This window comes from Dreissena polymorpha, chromosome 2 (genome assembly GCF_020536995.1).
Source record: "Dreissena polymorpha isolate Duluth1 chromosome 2, UMN_Dpol_1.0, whole genome shotgun sequence".
Lineage (NCBI taxonomy): Eukaryota > Metazoa > Mollusca > Bivalvia > Myida > Dreissenidae > Dreissena > Dreissena polymorpha.
Genome location: NC_068356.1, coordinates 36,914,612 through 36,935,077, shown reverse-complemented (window position 1 = coordinate 36,935,077; position 20,466 = coordinate 36,914,612). Strand labels below are relative to the sequence as shown.

The following is a 20,466-nucleotide window of genomic DNA, read 5'->3' as shown; positions in this document are numbered from 1 at the left end:
GCATTGGTACATTATGTCAATCTTGATGCCGAGATTTGTATAACCGATATTTATATGGATATACATAGTGAGACAAATATCCGTGATAAAATATCAGATATTGATCAAATAACTCTACAAGAACTTGAGCAATTGGACAGCCACAAATTAAATCAAATAGTCCATCGATTGTCCGAAGTGCCGAGAACTGAAATGTATTCCGTTCAGTTGAAATTACGATACGGTAAATGGTTGTCATCCAGTAATAGGTAGTGGGGTAGAATTTGCATGAAATAAAACCAAAGAAGAAAGTTTTGGTTTTATTAAGGCCATTAATTTAAGAAAAATAATCAACTGAACAGATGCCTCTGTGTAAAGCGTGCACGTAGTTCTTGTGTAAAGGGAAGTGTGCTGAAATCAGTGTAAAGCGTGCACATAGTTCTTGTGTAAAGGGAAGTGTGCTGAAACCATTTCTGAAGCGTTAGGCCTTTTAGAAATAGATTTTCTAGAAAGGAAAGATGCTTTCATAAAATAACTTAAATGCAATTCAAAACTAAAAAATAGTAAGATCCCCGTCAAGTAGTGAATCCGTTTTCGGAAGATAAACATGAGGACACAAACTTAAAGCCTGATTTGCTAGATGTTCGAGACCGGAAGACTATACAACAAAAGGACGAGTCTATAAGAAAACTTTATAGATTAAAACGCAGTCGTACTGGTACACCGCTACACAGTGGTGTTAATTATCCCAATGAAGGGTTTTTCGAGCTTCTTCAGTCATGAAAAGCCTTAATAGTCTCGGATGAACTTTTGTACATTGTGGTTACCACGGCAGCCTCTCCGATCTGAGATCTGTGATCATTTGCACTGTCAGAGGTATTCCGGTCGTCTTTGCAGGTATAGACGGATTGAAGTCTTTGATCGTAGATTTTGTTGGCTGGGTTTGGCCAAAGATGTAGGTATATGGATACGCAAATGTACAACGAAAACCGGGACCTGATTAATGGAAAACCCTTTTTATATACAAAATAAATAGAAGCTTCCCGTGTTCTGCAGATATTTTCGTATACGTTATGGGCCTACTTCCAAAGACTAGGAACAGCTATGGGTATATATTAGTTTGTTTTACCAAAGACTTATCAATATACATTGATAAGTCTTTGGTTTTACGTTACAAAATAAAAATTGACATTAGCAATACACAATAAAACTGCAATCTGAAATCTGAGGTAAACAAGTAATTTAGCAGTTTTGATTTCCTTCTAAAATTCAGACCGACCAAGGTCGCAAGTGTCTTAATTATTAAGCTCAATTAAAATATTAAGAAAACCTCTACTCGCGCATTAAAGCCAAAATACATCAGATGGGTTTATCAAAAGGTGCAACAAAAGCAATATTTTCATAATTAAACTGTGTGTATCTTAACAATATTTTCGAGATTGGAATGATCATTACATTAAGACTATGTATACAGAGAAAATAAGTGGTCTAATCTACAAAGTACATAAAGAACCTGAATCATCGATGCAAGTGTTGCACGTTGATCAATTAAAGCCCTATGAAGGGTCTATATTGTATTAGAAAGAAAGAACATTTGCTCTAAAACCAAGAGACATTTTCAAATATGAGCCTTACTTGCCATGGTCACGAAGGGATTGTGCAATTAAACCCAAGCAAAGATTAGATTTTGGTTTATTTTAGAGATAATGTAGCTAGTCGCTGTTAGGAAAGTGTGTACTACATCTTGTTGTTAAATAAGCTTATATATGTATTTAACACGATTCTAGTATTCTCTGCATGCATAAAGTCATAAGAAGTCGGCAGTGATTTAACATGATCATTATATTTCGTATCAAGTGAAATTGATTTAAGTTTCCGTTATACTTGTAAACTGGGTTAAAATAATCGCATAAAATAATTATAATTAAAGCCAGGTAAAATTACAAATGAGCACAACACACCCATGTATAGAAAAAGGACTTGGTATTAAACCTTAGTATGAATTATGATAAAATTTGACCTTTGGCCTGTAAGTATGGCCTTGAACTTTGAAGTAGAGAGACGGGTATTACATGTTATGTCAGTTTACACATGTGCCAAGTTATTTTAAAATCCATCAATGTATCGCAAAGTTACGTCAGACAGGAGTTTTCAAGCTGTTTTATGGCCCTATGTGACCTTTCACCTCTTAAGTGTTACCTTTAACTTTGAGGTAGTGAGATCAGTATAACATGTGGCATGTCGAATCCTTATGATTTACATTTGTGCCAATTTATTTTAACATCCATAAACAAATGGCCAAGTTATGGCTGATAATTGGCCGACAGACATCCAGATACATCCTCGAAGAAGGGAATAAATTCTTCTTCATCCCCAATAAATAACATAGACACACTACAGCATCATTGTTTATTAAACAAAACAATGTTTTGATCAAGGCCTGTACATTTTAAGAGAAATTTCTTTATATGTTCCAAACATTTGTACGCATCACCCATAGTATTTAACGTTTTTAATTTCTGAATAATTTGTCACTATTTTCAACACTAATACTATGCAGTTTTGTCTATGCAAATCTCTGCATGGTATTTCTGATCCACGGCAGGAAGGCTGTCACACGGGCATACACGCCTGGGGCATTGGGCTCGGCACAGCCCGCGCCAAACGATGTTGCACCCATCACATAGTATTTTCTGTCCACCTCACAGACCAGTGGGCCGCCCGAGTCTCCCGCGCACGAGTCTATACCGCCTTCAAGGTACCCAGCACACACCATGTTGGGCGTCAGTGTTTTGTACAAACGCTGACAAGTCACGTCACTTATTATTGGCACTGAAGCAGACTTTAGCAGATTCTGGTATCCTGTAACAAACATGGGATCACAGACATTTAAGTTATAAAACATGAAGTAAAACAGTAGTTGAAACAAAGCACAATCAATCATATAAAACATGTATAAAATCGACACATCTCAACTTGAAGTAAAGTGTTACCTGTGACCTTGCCTTCGGATGTGAAAACAATTAAGGGTGATCTTCTGTAAAAACTAATTATTAAATACTATATATTTATGATCCTAAGAAATCTCTAGATATTGTGCCAAAACCAATATCCTGATACAATCCCCTGTGACCTTTACCTTTCCCCTCCTGGCATTCATTTAATATGTGCCTTATGGTCCTTAAAAGTAACCATTAACAAATTTGCATAATCATAGGTAAATGCCTTCTCAGTATTCCCATTCTAGTACATTTGTGCTTAAATAATGTGCAGTATTAATGCTGCAATTTGGACATTTTCATCACAGACTGCTTGTCAAATAAAATGCTTCACAGAGCTTTTTTTATTCTTCAAAAGTTGCAGCCTTTCAAATACTTCATCCCATCGGAATAATTCTTTAAAATGATGAAGTTTCCTGAAAATTTGATGCAACATTTTTAATTTCCATACATGTCTTCTAGATTCCAGCCATAACAATATTTACCCCCCCCCCCTTCCGACTAAGAAAATCTCTAATCAGAATTGTTTGAAAAAAATATGAAACTCCATTCAGTACATAAGACACACTATGTGAACAAAAGGGGTTTAATGCATGTGGGTATAGCAGGCTTATCAGAGACGACACTCTGCACTTTTATTGAATTTTTTTGTTAAAGGAAGACCATTATTGACGAAAATCCAGTTAAGCCAAAAAGTGTTGTCCCTGATTAGGCTGTGCAGTTCAATCTGGGACAACACTTTACACACATGCATTAAACCCAATTGTCCCTGATTAGGCTGTGCAGTCCAATCTGGGACAACACTTTACACACATGCATTAAACCCACTTGTCCCTGATTAGGCTGTGCAGTCCAATCTGGGACAACACTTTACACACATGCATTAAACCCACTTGTCACTGAGCGAGGCTCACATGTATTGATATTGCCTACCAAACTCTGTTTTCCCCCAGCCGGAGATGTGACACTTCACCCCTGGCACATAGCGCATGCTGTCATCAGGGAGACACGCTGCCTGTACCTCATCGCTGAACTTTATGCCAGATCCATTCTTCCGTTTCACCTTCAGCAGTGCAAGGTCATAGTCAAAGTTGTCCGCTGCAAAAACATATGCCCAGAGAATAAAACACACAAACAAATCAGTAAAAATGTTCTAAAATTGAAGGTTTAGAGTTATTCCCTACATTGCTTAAGGAAAATTTTCTGGTACACTAAAGTCTTTAAAAAGGTCACTCATCTTTAATAACTATGAGTGAGATATACATGTTTGAGAAATTTATGATTAAAATTACTAATTGAAAAAATTCTGTGTTTGATAAGCAAATTTCCCCAGTTGGTGCTGGATAAACCATTTTAGCCTCATTCTATGAAAACCAGGCCTAAGTAAAAAGGGTAAAGTGTCATCCCAGATTAGCGTTCGCAGTCAGCAAAAACTTATCTGGGACCACACTTTTCGCTTTTATTGTATTTGTCGATAAAGGTCCTTTTCTAAACAAAAAACCAGCCTAAGCGGAAAGCATCATCTTCTATTAGTATGTGCATCCATGCTATGTTCATCAATATACACTACATGTCTCTGTGTGACTCACAGTCATATCTGGGGTGAGGTACTCACAGTCATATCTGAGGTGAGGTACTCACAGTCATATCTGAGGTGAGGTACTCACAGTCATATCTGAGGTGAGGTACTCACAGTCATATCTGAGGTGAGGTACTCACAGTCATATCTAAAGTGAGGTACTCACTGTCATATCTGAGGTGAGGTACTCAAAGTCATATCTGGGATGAGGTACTCACAGTCATATCTGAGGTAAGGTACTCACAGTCATATCTGGGGTGAGGTGCTCACAGTCATATCTGGGGTGAGGTGCTCACAGTCATATCTAAGGTGAGGTACTCACTGTCATATCTGGGATGAGGTACTCACAGTCATATCTGGGTTGAGGTACTCACACTCATATCTGGGGTGAGGTACTCACACTCATATCTGGGGTGAGGTACTCACAGTCATATTTGGGGTGAGGTACTCAAGGTCATATCTGAGGTGAGGTTCTCGCAGTCATATTTGGGATGAGATACTCACAGTCATATCTGGGATGAGGTACTCACAGTCATATCTGGGGTGAGGTACTCACAGTCATATCTGGGGTGAGGTACTCACAGTCATATCTGAGGTGAGGTACTCACAGTCATATCTGGGATGAGGTACTCACAGTCATATCTGAGGTGAGGTACTCACAGTCATATCTGGGATGAGGTACTCACAGTCATATCTGGGGTGAGGTACTCACAGTCATATATGGGGTGAAGTACTCACAGTCATATCTGAGATGATGTACTCAGTCATATCTGAGGTGAGGTACTCAAAGTCATATCTGGGATGAGGTACTCACAGTCATATCTGGGATGAGTTACTCACAGTCATATCTGGGATGAGGTACTCACAGTCATATCTGGGTGAGGTACTCACAGTCATATCTGGGATGAGGTACTCACAGTCATATCTGGGGTGAGGTACTCACAGTCATATCTGAGGTGAGGTACTCACAGTCATATCTGAGGTGAGGTACTCACATGTCATATCTGAGGTGAGGTACTCACAGTCATATCTAAGGTGAGGTACTCACTGTCATATCTGAGGTGAGGTACTCACAGTCAGTTCTGGGGTAAGGTACTCACAGTCATATATGGGGTGAAGTACTCACAGTCATATCTGGGATGAGGTACTCACTGTCATATCTGAGGTGAGGTACTCACAGTCAGTTCTGGGGTGAGTACTCACAGTCATATCTGAGGTGAGGTACTCACAGTCATATCTGGGTTGAGGTACTCACACTCATATCTGGGATGAGGTACTCACAGTCATATTTGAGGTGAGGTACTCAAGGTCATATCTGAGGTGAGGTTCTCGCAGTCATATTTGGGATGAGATACTCACAGTCATATCTGGGATGAGGTACTCACAGTCATATCTGGGGTGAGGTACCCACAGTCATATCTGGGGTGAGGTACTCACAGTCATATCTGGGATGAGGTACTCACAGTCATATCTGAGGTGAGATACTCACAGTCATATCTGGGGTGAGGTACTCACAGTCATATCTGGGATGAGGTACTCACAGTCATATCTGGGATGATGTACTCACAGTCATATCTGAGGTGAGGTACTCACAGTCATATCTGGGATGAGGTACTCACAGTCATATCTGAGATGAGGTACTCACAGTCATATCTAGGATGAGGTAATCACAGTCATATCTGGGATGATGTACTCACAGTCATATCTGAGGTGAGGTACTCACAGTCATATCTGGGATGAGGTACTCACAGTCATATCTGGGATGAGGTACTCTCAGTCATATCTGGGGTGAGGTACTCACAGTCATATCTGGGATGATGTACTCACAGTCATATCTGAGGTGAGGTACTCACAGTCATATCTGGGATGAGGTACTCACAGTCATATCTGGGATGAGGTACTCACAGTCATATCTGGGGTGAGGTACTCACAGTCATATCTGAGGTGAGGTACTCACAGTCATATCTGAGGTGAGGTACTCACAGTCATATCTGGGGTGAGGTACTCACAGTCATATCTGGGATGAGGTACTCACAGTCATATATGGGATGAGGTTATCACAGTCATATCTGAGGTGAGGTACTCACAGTCATATCTGGGATGAGGTACTCACAGTCATATCTGGGATGAGGTACTCACAGTCATATCTGGGGTGAGGTACTCAAAGTCATATCTGAGGTGAGGTACTCACAGTCATATCTGGGGTGAGGTATTCACAGTCATATCTGGGGTGAGGTACTCACAGTCATATCTGGGGTGAGGTACTCACAGTCATATCTGGGGTGAAGTACTCACAGTCATATATTGGGTGAAGTACTCACAGTCATATCTGGGGTGAGGTACTCACAGTCATATCTGGGATGAGGTATCATGTGCTCCAGCTCAAATTCCTGCTCAAACACGTCTTGTTTCTTGGTGTCATGATCACCAGTTCGCACAAGTATGTGGCCCTTTGTAAGATCCCTGCAATTTGTATAGATATAAATGGTATGACATGACATTGACAAGCATCTTTATAACACTGTTCTTTTTATTTATTTGTAAAAAGAGCATTTTAATGAGTCTTGAATTGTTAACAAGGCTAAAAACAATGTACATATGTGTTCAAGCAGGAGCAACAATTAAAACAGATGTATTATTTTACAAATTTTACATCAAAATATACAATCAGGTAGCAATTGGTAGTGAAAAATTTTTGTATGTCCAGAAACCGATTTGCATACTCGTAGGTCTCAGTGTTCTATTGTAGTACATTTGTGCTTTAATAACGAACAATATTAATGCTGCACATTGGAGATTTTCACAAATTTATTACCTATTTAAGATAGTATATAAATAAAATCTATGACATGCACTTCTGTAAATTACAGCACTGAAATATTATAGCATCTATCTAATGATGATTGGCAAAGTTTCAGCTTCATATGTCTAGTAGTTATATAGATACAAATGGATATAATAATACACTTAAGAAATAAATTAGCCCCCAATCAATCAATAAGAATGTAAACTGTGCAAAGCTCATGTGTAGAAAAACTGATGTTGGCATGTGTCATCTATCAAAATGTTTTCACAAAGTTTCATGTGAGGTAGACATAGTAAATTAGAATATTGATTTATCCTAGATCCTTCTCTTTGGTCACTATATATTACACAGTTAGTTTTATTATTGATATTGCAACTTTTATGATATAAATTAGCATTTCTGAATTACATAGCACACCAATCAGGAAACCTATACCATAACATAAGAATTACTGCCTGTGCAGTCCGCACAGGCTTATATGGGACGACACTACGCTTTTATGGATTTTTTTTGTTCAAAGAAAGTCTCTTCTAAATGAGAATCCATGGTAGGCGGATAATGTTTTCCCTGATTGCACAATCTGCACAGGCTAATTTGGGACGACACTTTACACCAGTGCATTAATCCCAGTTTTCCCAGAGAGGAGCTCATAATAGATGAACACAGACATACTCAAAGCAGTGGGCAGCACTGAGGATCCAGTGTTCACTAAGAATGGTCCCTCCACACCAGTGACTGAAGACGCCTCCTGCCTCCAGTTTATGGACGCCGACCTGCCATGGGTACATGCCCTTAGATGCAGTGAAGCCACCTATGATCGCTTCAAACTTTGGTGGAGGTGCCAACTCCTTCAGACCTTCTGGTTCCTCTCGCTTCTTTCTTGATCTATGTTCCATTGGTCGAAGTCCTACCAGCAAAATATTACCAGTATTAAATTGTAAATATATCTAAACAAAAGTGCCATTGATCACATGATTGCCTGTAAAGTGGAAGTGTGACTATTTAAACCTTTCATCTGTTAATGTATACAAACGATTCTACCTTTTTTACATCTTTAGGTTTACATAGCAAGGTAAACTTTTGGCATTTTGCGGAACCCATTGCTTCTTTCAAGACACCAGTAGATTGGTAAACACAAAAGCGATTGATAAAAGTCAATAATAACCATTTAGTGTTCTACCAAAAAAAACAAACCGCTAAGATAGATTGAGCACATTTCTCTTTAAAATAAACATTTGAAGACATTTTTGCCAACCGCAAACCGACAAACTGTCCCGCGCACTAAGTTTTCTTTATTCCAAACGTCCTTGACCTCATAAATCAAAGCTCCTCATCTACCATTTAACCATTTCTTACCGCATCTAAAATTTGTTTCAGAGCCGCTTGAGTTTGTAGCTGCCTGCTCATTACTGCAGATCACACCTGCATCCTCGCCGTGGCCGCAATTATGGACACCCAGTCCCACTGTGGCGGCAGTCCAAGATGGATGCCTCGGTGCCGACACAATCTACGTCATCAAGAAGGATGCTCAGCTTTGAACTGCCCGAACCGAAGTGACCGTTAACCTTTGCTGTGCCTTTCCTGCAGCAGAATATTGATTTATTTATATATCAAACTAGTTCTGTAAAAACTGGGCTAAATGAATATGAGTAAAGATTCGTCCCAGATTACCCAATGCAGTCCACTAAGGCTAATCAAAAACAACATTTTCCACCTCTCGTTTTAACAAAAATCTGATTTGGGCGGAAAGTTTCATCCCTGATTTGCCAATGTGGACTGCACAGGCTAATCTGGGACGACATTTCGCGCACATGCATTTAGCTCATGTTTTGACAGAGTGCTGTTAATAAAGAAAATCACTGATTCAAGTTTTTTGTCTGAATTGACATCCTGAAAACCTGGCCTAGTGATCAAGGGGCCTGAACTTCATTGTTTCATTGTTTGATGGAGATACAAAAAGACTGTACTAGATTAAGCTGAAACATGCATTCAACAGACAGTTTAAACATATTATAAGTCAATTGCAGCCTTTCATACTTGATTAATTAAAAAAAAAATTGAAAGTCTATACAGGTCTTCCACAAATTCGAGAATGCACTGACTTGTATCCGAGCATTCTGCAGACGACAGCGGCATCGTTATCGTCCCACTGGTCATCACAGATGGTACCCTGCTGGTTATTGACCACCATCTCTACACGACCACTATGCTCATCATGCCCATCGACAAGTTCCAATGTTGGGGCGATGTGAGGAGATTCTGTAAACATATGAGATCTTGGAAAATATTGGGCTTAATGCATCATCCCGGATTAGCCTGTGCAATCCCCACAGTCTAATCATTGAAGAAGAATTCCCCTTGAATAGAATTTTTGTTTAAAAGAAGTATCATCTACATGAAAATTCAGTTTAGGCTAAAAGTGAGAACCGCCCGGGATAACATTGAACAATACTTGACACACATGTATTAAGCCAGTTTTTTTGCCACTGACCGGCTCATATTTAAATTTTCTTCAGTGAACAAGACAGTTTTGATCTTTTTTCCCTGAAAAATGGCCTTAGAGAGGCCACAAAGGATTCCCAAATGGAATGCATTAAATAACTGCCATAATTAGGGTAAATGGTCCTCGAGTCGGATGGGTCAACGGTACAACTCTATAATAGCAAGCTCTTCTATCTAAGCTGGGACCTAGCTGATGCAGGCTTTTAGTATCATATCTTATGACTTTTTTTTCAAGTAACTATTTGTTTCTTAGTTTATTAACATAAAACAACAGATGATTTCACTATCCAATGAATTCGTCCATGAGTGGAATACATTGGCCTTTAACATGGACACATTTGTCTTAAGCAATGATTAGGTGAGCCATTCCCTAGATTGATAACAAATTTAATATTCATAGCTACAATCATGTGTTGAATTAATAAGTTTATTAATTTGTCAACATGTCAATGAAAATAAGTTTAAAAAAAATAAATAACAAGGTCACTTCTAGTGTCGCTTCAAACTTAAAACAACTGAACCATTTCAAAAGCACAAAAAGTACACAAATACAAAGATAAAACATGATGTGTTTCTTATAGTTTGTGAGCTAATGGATTTGTTCATACATTTAGTCGTGATAATTGTGATGAATATGTGGTTAATTCTCATCCATATGCCTCTGTTAGTAAATTAACTCATGTTAGCCGTATGGGGAAATTGCTTTCAGCTCAAGAGCTACTTGAGTTGTAACACATATTTTACTGTGAAATCTATAGAAATAAAACAAACCAAGGAAAATAGCCTTCCATTATTACAGATTGAGGTAATGTTTTCCATAAGTCAACAGTGAATGTTTAAAAATGCATTTGGCAAAAATGCCAATCATTTAAAGTTGATCAATAATTTACATTTAGGGTCAATAGAAGTTATTAATCATGTAACAGATCCTATTTCATCATGTGAAAATATTTGATAACAGTATATCTAAAACTATTATTATTTTTGAGAACAAAGGGTAAAATATTTGTTACAAAGTATCAAACAAAGCTTATATTTACACACAAAAAATGTTCAACACTAGGGCAAATTCCATTCAAGGGCAAGTTACTCCTACTTGAAGTGCAAATGAGATTTAAATTTACAATTACTATAACTTACTTTCTTCGCAAAACATTTATAATATTACAATTTTGCCTAAGTATAATTGGTCTATCTTGCTAGCCTCACACTGGTTAAACTCGGCCTAATGCATGTCCGTAAAGTGTCCCAGATTATTCCGTGCAGTCTGCACAGGCTAATCAGGGGCGACACTTTCCGCATTAACTAGAGTTTCTTTAATAAGAGACAGCCTTTAAACAAAACTGCACAGGCTAATATGGGACAAAACTTTATGCACATGCATTAAGTCCAGATTTCCCCAAACAAATCTGGAATGTATCTGTAATCCCAGCCAGCTAACCAGTGGGCAGATCAGGGAGAGGTGGCAGGTCGTTGCTGCAGATGACCCCAGCGTCCTCCGCATGGCCACAGTTGGACACTCCCCAGCTGCTAGACCGACAGTCAGACAGTTTGGTCTCCTCCCCCGTACATTCAACATCGTCGAGCCAGATGGGTCCCGTACCAGGACTGAAGTAACCCCCGGTAACGGCTTCTCCAAACCTAGCAATGTTGAGATGTACAGTATGGGTTGACTGAAAGTTATTTTGATAAAATTTGAGCTGAGAATTGTGATTAACACTATACAATTATAAAAAGAAAAGATATGCTTAAAAGTTTAATTACATGCATTAAGAAACTATTGTTTACACTGTTTCATTTGCAATAATCAAACATATCCAACCTTCAAGTGTTGTTGATTTTCTGCATTAATTATTATCGTTTTTGGTTTTTTGAATTTAAAACAAAATGAAACAAACTATAGATCTTGAATGAATATTCTTTAAAAAATAATTAAATATTTAATTGAAAATTGATCAAAAATAGAAATTAAGAACAATTGTTACTGTCATAATTTCTTACAATTATCTATATGACATTTGAAGAATAAGATTTACATACTTAAAGCCCTTCATTTTGCAGACAACAATTGCATCATTGTCATCCCATGAATCATCACAGATGGTTCCCGTGAGTCCATTCCTAGTAATCTCTACACGTCCAGCACTCACAGAATGCTGGGTACCATTCACTAGATCTATGGAACCAGCTGTAGACAGAGGCGCATGTTAATTGATTAACCATTTGCATTCAATAGGAATGAGTGCTTGAATGAAGGAATGAATGAAATAAGGAATGAACTAATGAATGAATTCATGAACAGATATGTAATGGATGGATTTATAGATTGATGGATGGATGAATGGATGGATAGACAAACGGATAGACAGGGGAGTGAATTAATACATGTTCATCATATAATATATGAATGTTTCTATTATGTATTCTAGAAATAGTATGTTTAGTGCTAAGAATAAAGAAAAGAATCTTAATGGAGTCTTTACATTCAACAAACGTACAGGCTTTTTATTCCCCATGTAATTGATATGATCTAATAACTAATAACATTAGCATTAAATAATTTTCCATATTTGATTTTGCATCTATGAATACATAACACATTTAAACTGTCTCACAATCAAAACACAAATACACAGATTGACCTGAAAAGAACAATAATAATGACAAAATGAAATTATATTAATTAAACAAGAGCACCACATAACGGGTGCCACGCTCGGCTACGGGTGCAATTTTAAATAAATAAAAGCTTGTCAGAATATTTTTTTTTTAGGTCACAGTGACCTTGACTTTTGACCTAGTGACCCCAAAATGGGTGTGGCGTGTAGAACTCATCAAGGTGCATCTACATATGAAGTTTCAAAGTTGTAGGTGGAAGCACTTTGATTTTAGAGCCAATGTTAAGGTTTTAGCACAACGCGGACGTCAGACGTCGGACGACAAGCAGGCTATGACAATACCTCGGGTTTTCTCCGAAAACGCCAAACTAAAAATAGAGAAAACAAGAGCTGTCTCCATAGGATGACATATGCCCCTGAAAAACGCTTTTATAGATGTTATTAGCATTTTTCAAAACCTAAACGCAGATTTCGAAACCTAAATGCGGGCCCTCAGTTCAGGGTCTAGGTCAAAATGTGTGTGCCTATGGAAAGGCCTTGTACATGTACACATGCATACCAAATATGAAGGTTACATCTGAAGCGACATAGAAGTTATGAGCATTTTTCGAAAAACCTAAACACACATTTCAAAACCTAAACCCGAACCTTAAGTTCAAGGTCAAAGGGGTCAAAATGTGTGTACGCATGGAAAGGCCTTGTCCATATACACATGCATACAAAATATGAAGGTAACTTCTGAAGGGACATAGAAGTTATGAGCATTTTTCAAAACCTAAACGCAAAGTGTGACAGAAAGACAGACGGACGGACATACAGTGCGATCACTATATGCCCTCCTTCGGGGGCATAAAAAATGACCTACTTTTACAATTATATAAGATGCTAACGTAATTTAAACACATGCCATGGCCTAAATTCACAAGTATATAGATGGGACTTCATTTCAACAAGCAAGCTGACCTACTTTCACAGCTATGTTCCCCGTTGCCCCGTTCATCCTCACAGCCTGCCATGCAGTTGCAAGAACCATCACAAACAGCACTGGCACTGATGCAGCTCCCTTCTGGGCATGTGTACTGCTCAGAACTGCAAGCTACAGTAGGGATTGCAAGTCATCTGGGAAAATGGGGCTTAATGCATGTGTCTGAAAGTGCCGTGGAAATCGGTATGTACAGTCTGCACAGGCTAATCAGGGACAAATCTTTCCACTGTTAGTGTATTTTTTGTTTAACAGAAGTCTCATCTTAGCAAAACTCTAACTTAGTTGGAAAGGCGGAAAGTGACGTCCCTGATGAACCTGTTCCGACTGCACATGCCAATTTGCGACGGCACTTTAAGCGCATGTATCAAGTCCCTTTTTCCAAGAGCAAATCTTCATATACATATCACCGACACATAACAAGACTTTGCAACGAGAAGGAAAATACTCTTGTATATGTTTGACAAACCAAAAGAAATGTACAAAGTTAATAAAAATATGTGATTTCTTTCAAAATAGCGGAACACGTAGGAACGTATAGGGAATCAGTTGACAGTCTGGTATTGTCTTGAATATAACAATTTTATTGAAATTGAGTCAGTGAATTTGATGTTCAAGTGATTTTTTGTTTGCCAATGTGTGTACATAAAAGCAAAATATAACTAATCGAAACAGCAAGTTTCAAAAGCAAATTATGTTATATCAGTGATTCAATAACTATAGACATTCAGATGAATGTTCTAAAAATAGACGTTCTCCACAGAAACATTTACTGCGGCCAATCTTTTTATTGTAATGTTGTAGGTTTTGTCCATTTCTATTGCCCTATATCAGCATTTTGTTAAAATTCTCACATATACGCTTCTTATCTTTAGTCACATACCCCCAATGACTGCACCTTTCTTTGCCGTGACAGCATTACTATGGAAGCTGACTTGAGATACAGGAATACAGGAACATGATGGGCATAATCAGCAAATCACTTCTGACAAGTCGGGGTAACATAATATTTCTGAACAAATAAAATCTATCAAAACTGCAAAAGTTGTTGTGAGTGTGATACTGCACCTTTCTTCTGCAGACAGCTGACGCCTGCCACTTCATGGAGACGACAGTTATGCACCTTCCAGCCTGTATGAATACAGTCAACAATGGACTTCTCTGTGCCAGTGCAGTTCACTTCATCTAGCAGGAACTTCCCGTTCCCTGAACCAAACCTTGACCCACTGACTGCCTGCGCTGAAAACCTATAACATAATTATATCATAGCCTCATTCTGGGAAAATGGGGCTTAATGCAAGCACATAAAGTGTTGTCCCTGAGTAGCCTGTCTGGTCTGTACACACTAATCAACGACAACACATTCAGCCTAAACTGGATTTTTGTGCAGATGAGACTTCTTATTAACCAAATAATTGGATTGCACAGGCTAATCTGAGAAGACACTTTATGCACATGCATTTAGCCCAGTCTTCCGAGACCAAGGTTCAATTGATAACTCATTGTTCAACAAATATATCCATCTTAAACATGGACTGTTATGGGAATGTTGATTTTGACTTGTGGTAATAATCTGCAAAGATTAAACATGTTTGATAAGTATTTTGTCTGAGAAAATAACAAGCTATCCCAAAACCCGATCCCCGATGCAATGACATTTAGTGTAAAATTTCCATTAAACTACTAGCCACTTAGCTATGGAGCTGTTGCAAGCAAACCTTAATAAGGCCATTTAGCGCACAGCGACATAGAAAATAGTAGTAGGAATCATACACTGTGTAACTGCACAAACAACCAAAAGTCAATTCAGAACAAAAAGAATCTGTCTGCAGAAATTGATGAAAACCATAAAATCATGGTCCTTAAAACCATTTAACTAATATTGCTTAATGGCACTAAAAAGCATAAATAGCCATCATAAATGGGTCAGGTTTCTGCTGTACGTTCAACACGAAACATTATACACCAAAAAAAAAAATAAACCAACAAAATAATAAAACGTGTAAAAACATGCTGTTAATAATTTTTCTAAGTAAAATTAAATAAAAAGTGACTGCTGCCTACCCTTTATATCCAAGCATTTGACATATGACAGAGGCATCAGAACTGTCCCAGTTGTCATCACAGATGACCCCCCACTCTCCCAGGTACTTGATCTCCACCCTCCCTGAATCCTCGTCTCCATCTGCCAGTCTAACCTCTACATTGCTAGCCTGGCCTGAAATATATACACACAGTTTGTTTGCCAGTCTAACCTCTACATTGCTAGTCTGGCCTGAAATATATACACAAAGTTTGTCTGCCAGTCTAACCTCTAAATTGCTAGTCTGGCCTGAAATATATACACACAGTTTGTCTGCCAGTCTAACCTCTACATTGCTAGTCTGGCCTGAAATATAAACACACAGTTTGTCTGCCAGTCTAACCTCAACATTGCTAGCTTGGCCTGAAATACAAGCAGTTTGTCTGCCAGTCTTGCCTCCACATAGCTAGCCTTGCCTGAAATACAAACAGTTTGTATGCCAGTCTAAAATTTACATTGCAAGTAAGTCTTGAAATAACAAGAGATGTGTTCGTCAGAAAGACAATGCCCCCTACAGCACCGCTTTGAAATAAAATTTATATTTATCATTTGCCAGGTATAGAAATCATCTCCCTTAAAAGCTTATTACTTCCCTTTGATTTAGTTTTTTGACCTTTGACATTGAAGGATGACCTTGACCTTTCACCACTCAAAATGTGCAGCTTCATGAGATACACATGCATGCCAAATATCAAGTTGCTATCTTCAATATTGCAAAAGTTATGGCTAATGTTACAGTTTTCGGACGGACTGACGGACTGACAATTCAACTGCAATATGCCACCTTACTACGAGGGGGGGGGGGGGTCTGTAGACAGTCAAAAATGACCAAGTCAGACATCGCTGACTACCAAGGCCTGTGGTTTATCAAAGAGATCATAGGCACAGTTCATCATGCATCTATGGACATAAGTCCACAGGTAAGTTATAAAAACTACCATTCACACATTAGTACAGGAAAGAAATGATAATTATATCATTACAAAAACCTTTGACAAATCAATCATTTAAGTTATAAATAAACAAAATACAAAATCTGTACAGTAACTGTGAAAAGAACTTAAATTCTTGGTAAGGAAATATATAATCTGAGATTTATAATTATATCAATTACTTCCCTTGAAATTAATTGTCTCTAACAAATCTCTATTTTTAGTAGGAAATAATTATAAGCCACTACCGTGACTGTTGATTCACAGGTAACTTTAAGGTACCTAAGATACTTGTATGCCCACAAGTATCCTTGTGTGCTTGACTTGACCATAAAATGTCATTTTGAGTATGCTTCAGTTGTATGGTTTCATATAATTATATATAAAATTTCAATATATCATTTGGCAGGTTTAGAAATTATCTCCCTTTTAAAGCTTATTACATCCCTTGATTTTGTTTTTTGACTTTTGACCTTGAAGGATGACCTTGACCTTGAACTTCCACCACTTAAAATGTGCAGCTTCATGAGATACACATGCATGCCAAATATCAAGTTGCTATATTCAATATTGCAAAAGTTATGGCAAACGTTAAAGTTTTCGGACGGATGGACAGACTGACTGACTGACTGACGGACAGTTCAACTGCTTTATGCCACCCTACCAGGGGCATAAAAACACAAACAGTTTGTCAGCCAGTGTAACCTCTATATTTCTATTCTGACCTGAAATACACACAGTTTATCAGCCAGTCTAAAAACATCATAACTGATAGTCTGGCCTGAAATACACACAAACAGATTGTCTGCCAGTCTAACTTCAACAATGTTAATCTGGCCTTTAATACACACAAGCAGTTTGTCAGACAGTCTAACCACAAAATTGCTAGTCTAGCCGGAATTACAGAAAATCAGCACGTCTGCTGTCTAACCTTAGCATCCCTAAGAATATCAGTTCTGAACTGAGAGACATTTTTTGAGGACAATGATTGTTGTAGCAATAATTATTCTAATTAATCTGCCTTACCACAATCTTTTTCATCACTCAAGTCCCCACAGTTGTCTGACTGGTCACAAACATGGCGCCGGGCTACACAGCGACCATTGTCACACGTGAAACCTCCCTCACAGTTACCTGGAAACATGCAGTCTTGTAAATGCATGCCAGTTATCAATAATTGCTGGCATTGTATTTAAAATATGAAACTTTGAAGTGAACATGATTAAGAAATTGCTTTTTTCAAATTCCACTTGTAAAAAAGAATTGTTGTGAGTGTACATGCGCATCTGAAAAGTAAAATCAAACAGATCTTGTTAGAAGGAATATGTTCTCACAAATAACATTTGCAGAAAGTAAATCACTACAATGCAAAATAATACTGTATGTGATGATCATCATCATTTCACATAATGCTGCAAGAGTTATAAAACCTTCCTATTTGGAATAAAGGGTCTGGAAACTGTTCCTTAATTAATTCTTTACCAATTAGAAATGTATTTTGATGCATTTTTAGTCGCTTAGAAAGTTAAATTTAATTAAAGACCTTTCTACCTGAAAGGCTTCATGTCCAACCCTTAGATACTGATGAGCAGCAAACAGCATTAAACCTGAACAGACTGCAAGTTACTCACAGGCTGTTCTGGTTTTATGCTGTTTGCACATTTTTACATTGCTTCTGAGTTGGAAAGTGTTAACCCTTTAGTCGCTAGAACCGAATTTTGAAGGCCTTTGCAAACAGTTTGGATCCAGATGAGACGCCACAGAACGTGGCGTCTCATCAGGATCCAAACTGTTTGCTATTCTGATAGTATTCTTTGAAAATAATCGAAGAAATGGCTATATTTAGAAATTCAGCAGACGACATTTTAGCAGACGACAAATTTCCCAGCATGCAAAGTGTTAACACACTGCAGACCAGACTGCATACCTATCTGAGATGTGAGCACATACACATAGTGCTTGAAAGAGAAGTCATATATCTTCTGACCACCCCTCTCTACAACGTCAGACAGCTTGCATTTCCGCTCTGCTGGATGGTAGGAGAACACACGACACACATAGCCAAGTCTTCCTATGCAGAACTTGGCACACTGAAATACCAGTTTGTAAAATGAGCCCATTCAATCAAGTGGTAGATGAAAATGATTGCTTGTGTGTGCTTGTAAATACCACCACATTTAGTATTAATTATCGATGGACATGTTTGCAATCATAAAATCATTGAATTGCGTTTTTTTGTTTATAGAAAGATTTTCAATAGTTGTTCATTGACTGCACAGTGCAAGGAGGTCATATTTGATGCACAGAAGTAAGAATTATATTTTTGCACCCAAACAAACTGTGGAATTTGTTATGTTGTTGTCTTTAATATTTTCAAATAGAGCACAATAAAATGAGTGCCTAACTTGTCACACTTATGCAGGGGCGTATAGCTGCAAGGACTACATAACTATCAGCCTCTTAAGCCACTCTAGCAAAGCCATGCTTAAGAATCTGCTGAACAGATTGAAGCCTCAAGCAGAAAAGATCATCGCTGAAGTGGAGGCAGGTTTCAGACAAGGGAGCAGGTCTTCAATCTCAATATATTGTGCCAGAGGTACCTACAACATCAACAGGACCTGTCCAGGGTCTTCATTGATTTTAAGAAGGCATTTGACATGGTCATGCAGCTATGTGAGCTACCATGAGCCTGTACAACTTCAATACCAACTTGACCTGAGTCATATAACAACTCTATGATAAAGCCATTCAGTTCTGTCTAGTTCAACAGCAGCATAGGAGACTGGTTCAAAACCACAGTTGAAGTGAGACAAGGCTGTTTGCTCTCTCCCACTCTTTCCAATATTTCCCTGGAGAGAATTATGACTGACTCTTTGGAAGACCAAGAGCTGACAGTCAGCATTGATGACAGAACAGTCACAAACTTACGTTTTGCCGATGACATAAATGGCCTAGCCAAGATTGAAAAGGAGATAAACAAGAGGGCCTTTCAAGAGGGCCTGAAAGGCCCAAAGTCGCTCACCTGAGATAACAAGATATTATTGGGACAAATCTTCTGACTAAGTTTCACAAAGATCGGAAAATAAATGTGGCCTCTAGAGTGTTAACAAGGTTTAACTATAGCCATATCAGGAAAAATGCCTCGCCCCCTGGCAGCCATGTTTTTCAACCAACCAGCACCATTTTTTAACTCATCCAAGATATTATCGGGATAAATCTTCTGACCAAGTTTCATGAAGACCTGACAGTAAATGTGGCCTCTAGAGTGTTAACAAGATTTTACTATAGGCATATAAGGAAAAATGCACCGCCCCTTGGAAGCCATTTTTTTCAAGCAAACATAATTATTTTCGAACTCATCAAAGATATCATTGAGACCAATCTTCTGACCAAATTTCATGAAGATTGGACAATAAATGTGGCCTCTAGAGTGTTAACAAGGTTTTACTATAGCCATATATAGCCATATAAGGAAAAATGCCCTGCCCCTGGTGGCCATGTTTTTAAAGCAACCCAAACCATTTTCAAACTCATCCAAGATATCATTGGGATAAATCTTCTGACCAAGTTTCATGATGATCAGAAAATAAATGTGACCACTAGAGTGTTAACAAGGTTTTACTATAGCCATATAAGGAAAATAGCCCCGCCCATGTGGTGGCCATGTTTTTCATTGAACCGGCATCATTTTTGAACTCGTCCAAGATATTATTGGGATGAATCTTCTGACAGAGTTTCATGAATATCAGATTATAAACGTTGCCTCTAGAGTGTTAACAAGATTTTACTATAGCCTTGTATAGCCATATAAGGAAAAATGCCCCGCCCCTTGGCGGCCATGCTATTCAAGCAAGCGTAACCATTTTTGAACTCATTGGACAACGCACGACGGACGACGGACAAAAGGCAATCACAAAAGCTCGCCATGAGCACAACCCATGAGCACGTTGTGCTCAGGTGAGCTCAAAAGACTAGTGGAGCAATTG

At 38.3% G+C, this 20,466-nt stretch overlaps 1 protein-coding gene across 1 annotated transcript in view; it reads right to left on the bottom strand.

The window, feature by feature from the left end:
- Nucleotides 1-2,374: 2,374 nt before the first annotated feature.
- LOC127869660 (uncharacterized) overlaps nt 2,375-20,466 on the bottom strand; it is a 35,703-nt gene continuing 17,611 nt past the window's right edge. The window contains 14 exon segments of the mRNA XM_052412318.1: nt 2,375-2,841; nt 3,912-4,076; nt 6,905-7,020; nt 8,036-8,270; nt 8,720-8,825; nt 8,827-8,944; nt 9,466-9,622; nt 11,307-11,506; nt 11,906-12,053; nt 13,451-13,579; nt 14,534-14,712; nt 15,530-15,683; nt 17,507-17,614; nt 18,408-18,570. Coding sequence (XP_052268278.1) covers nt 2,546-2,841; nt 3,912-4,076; nt 6,905-7,020; nt 8,036-8,270; nt 8,720-8,825; nt 8,827-8,944; nt 9,466-9,622; nt 11,307-11,506; nt 11,906-12,053; nt 13,451-13,579; nt 14,534-14,712; nt 15,530-15,683; nt 17,507-17,614; nt 18,408-18,570 — 2,274 coding nt within the window. The 3' untranslated portion in view covers nt 2,375-2,545.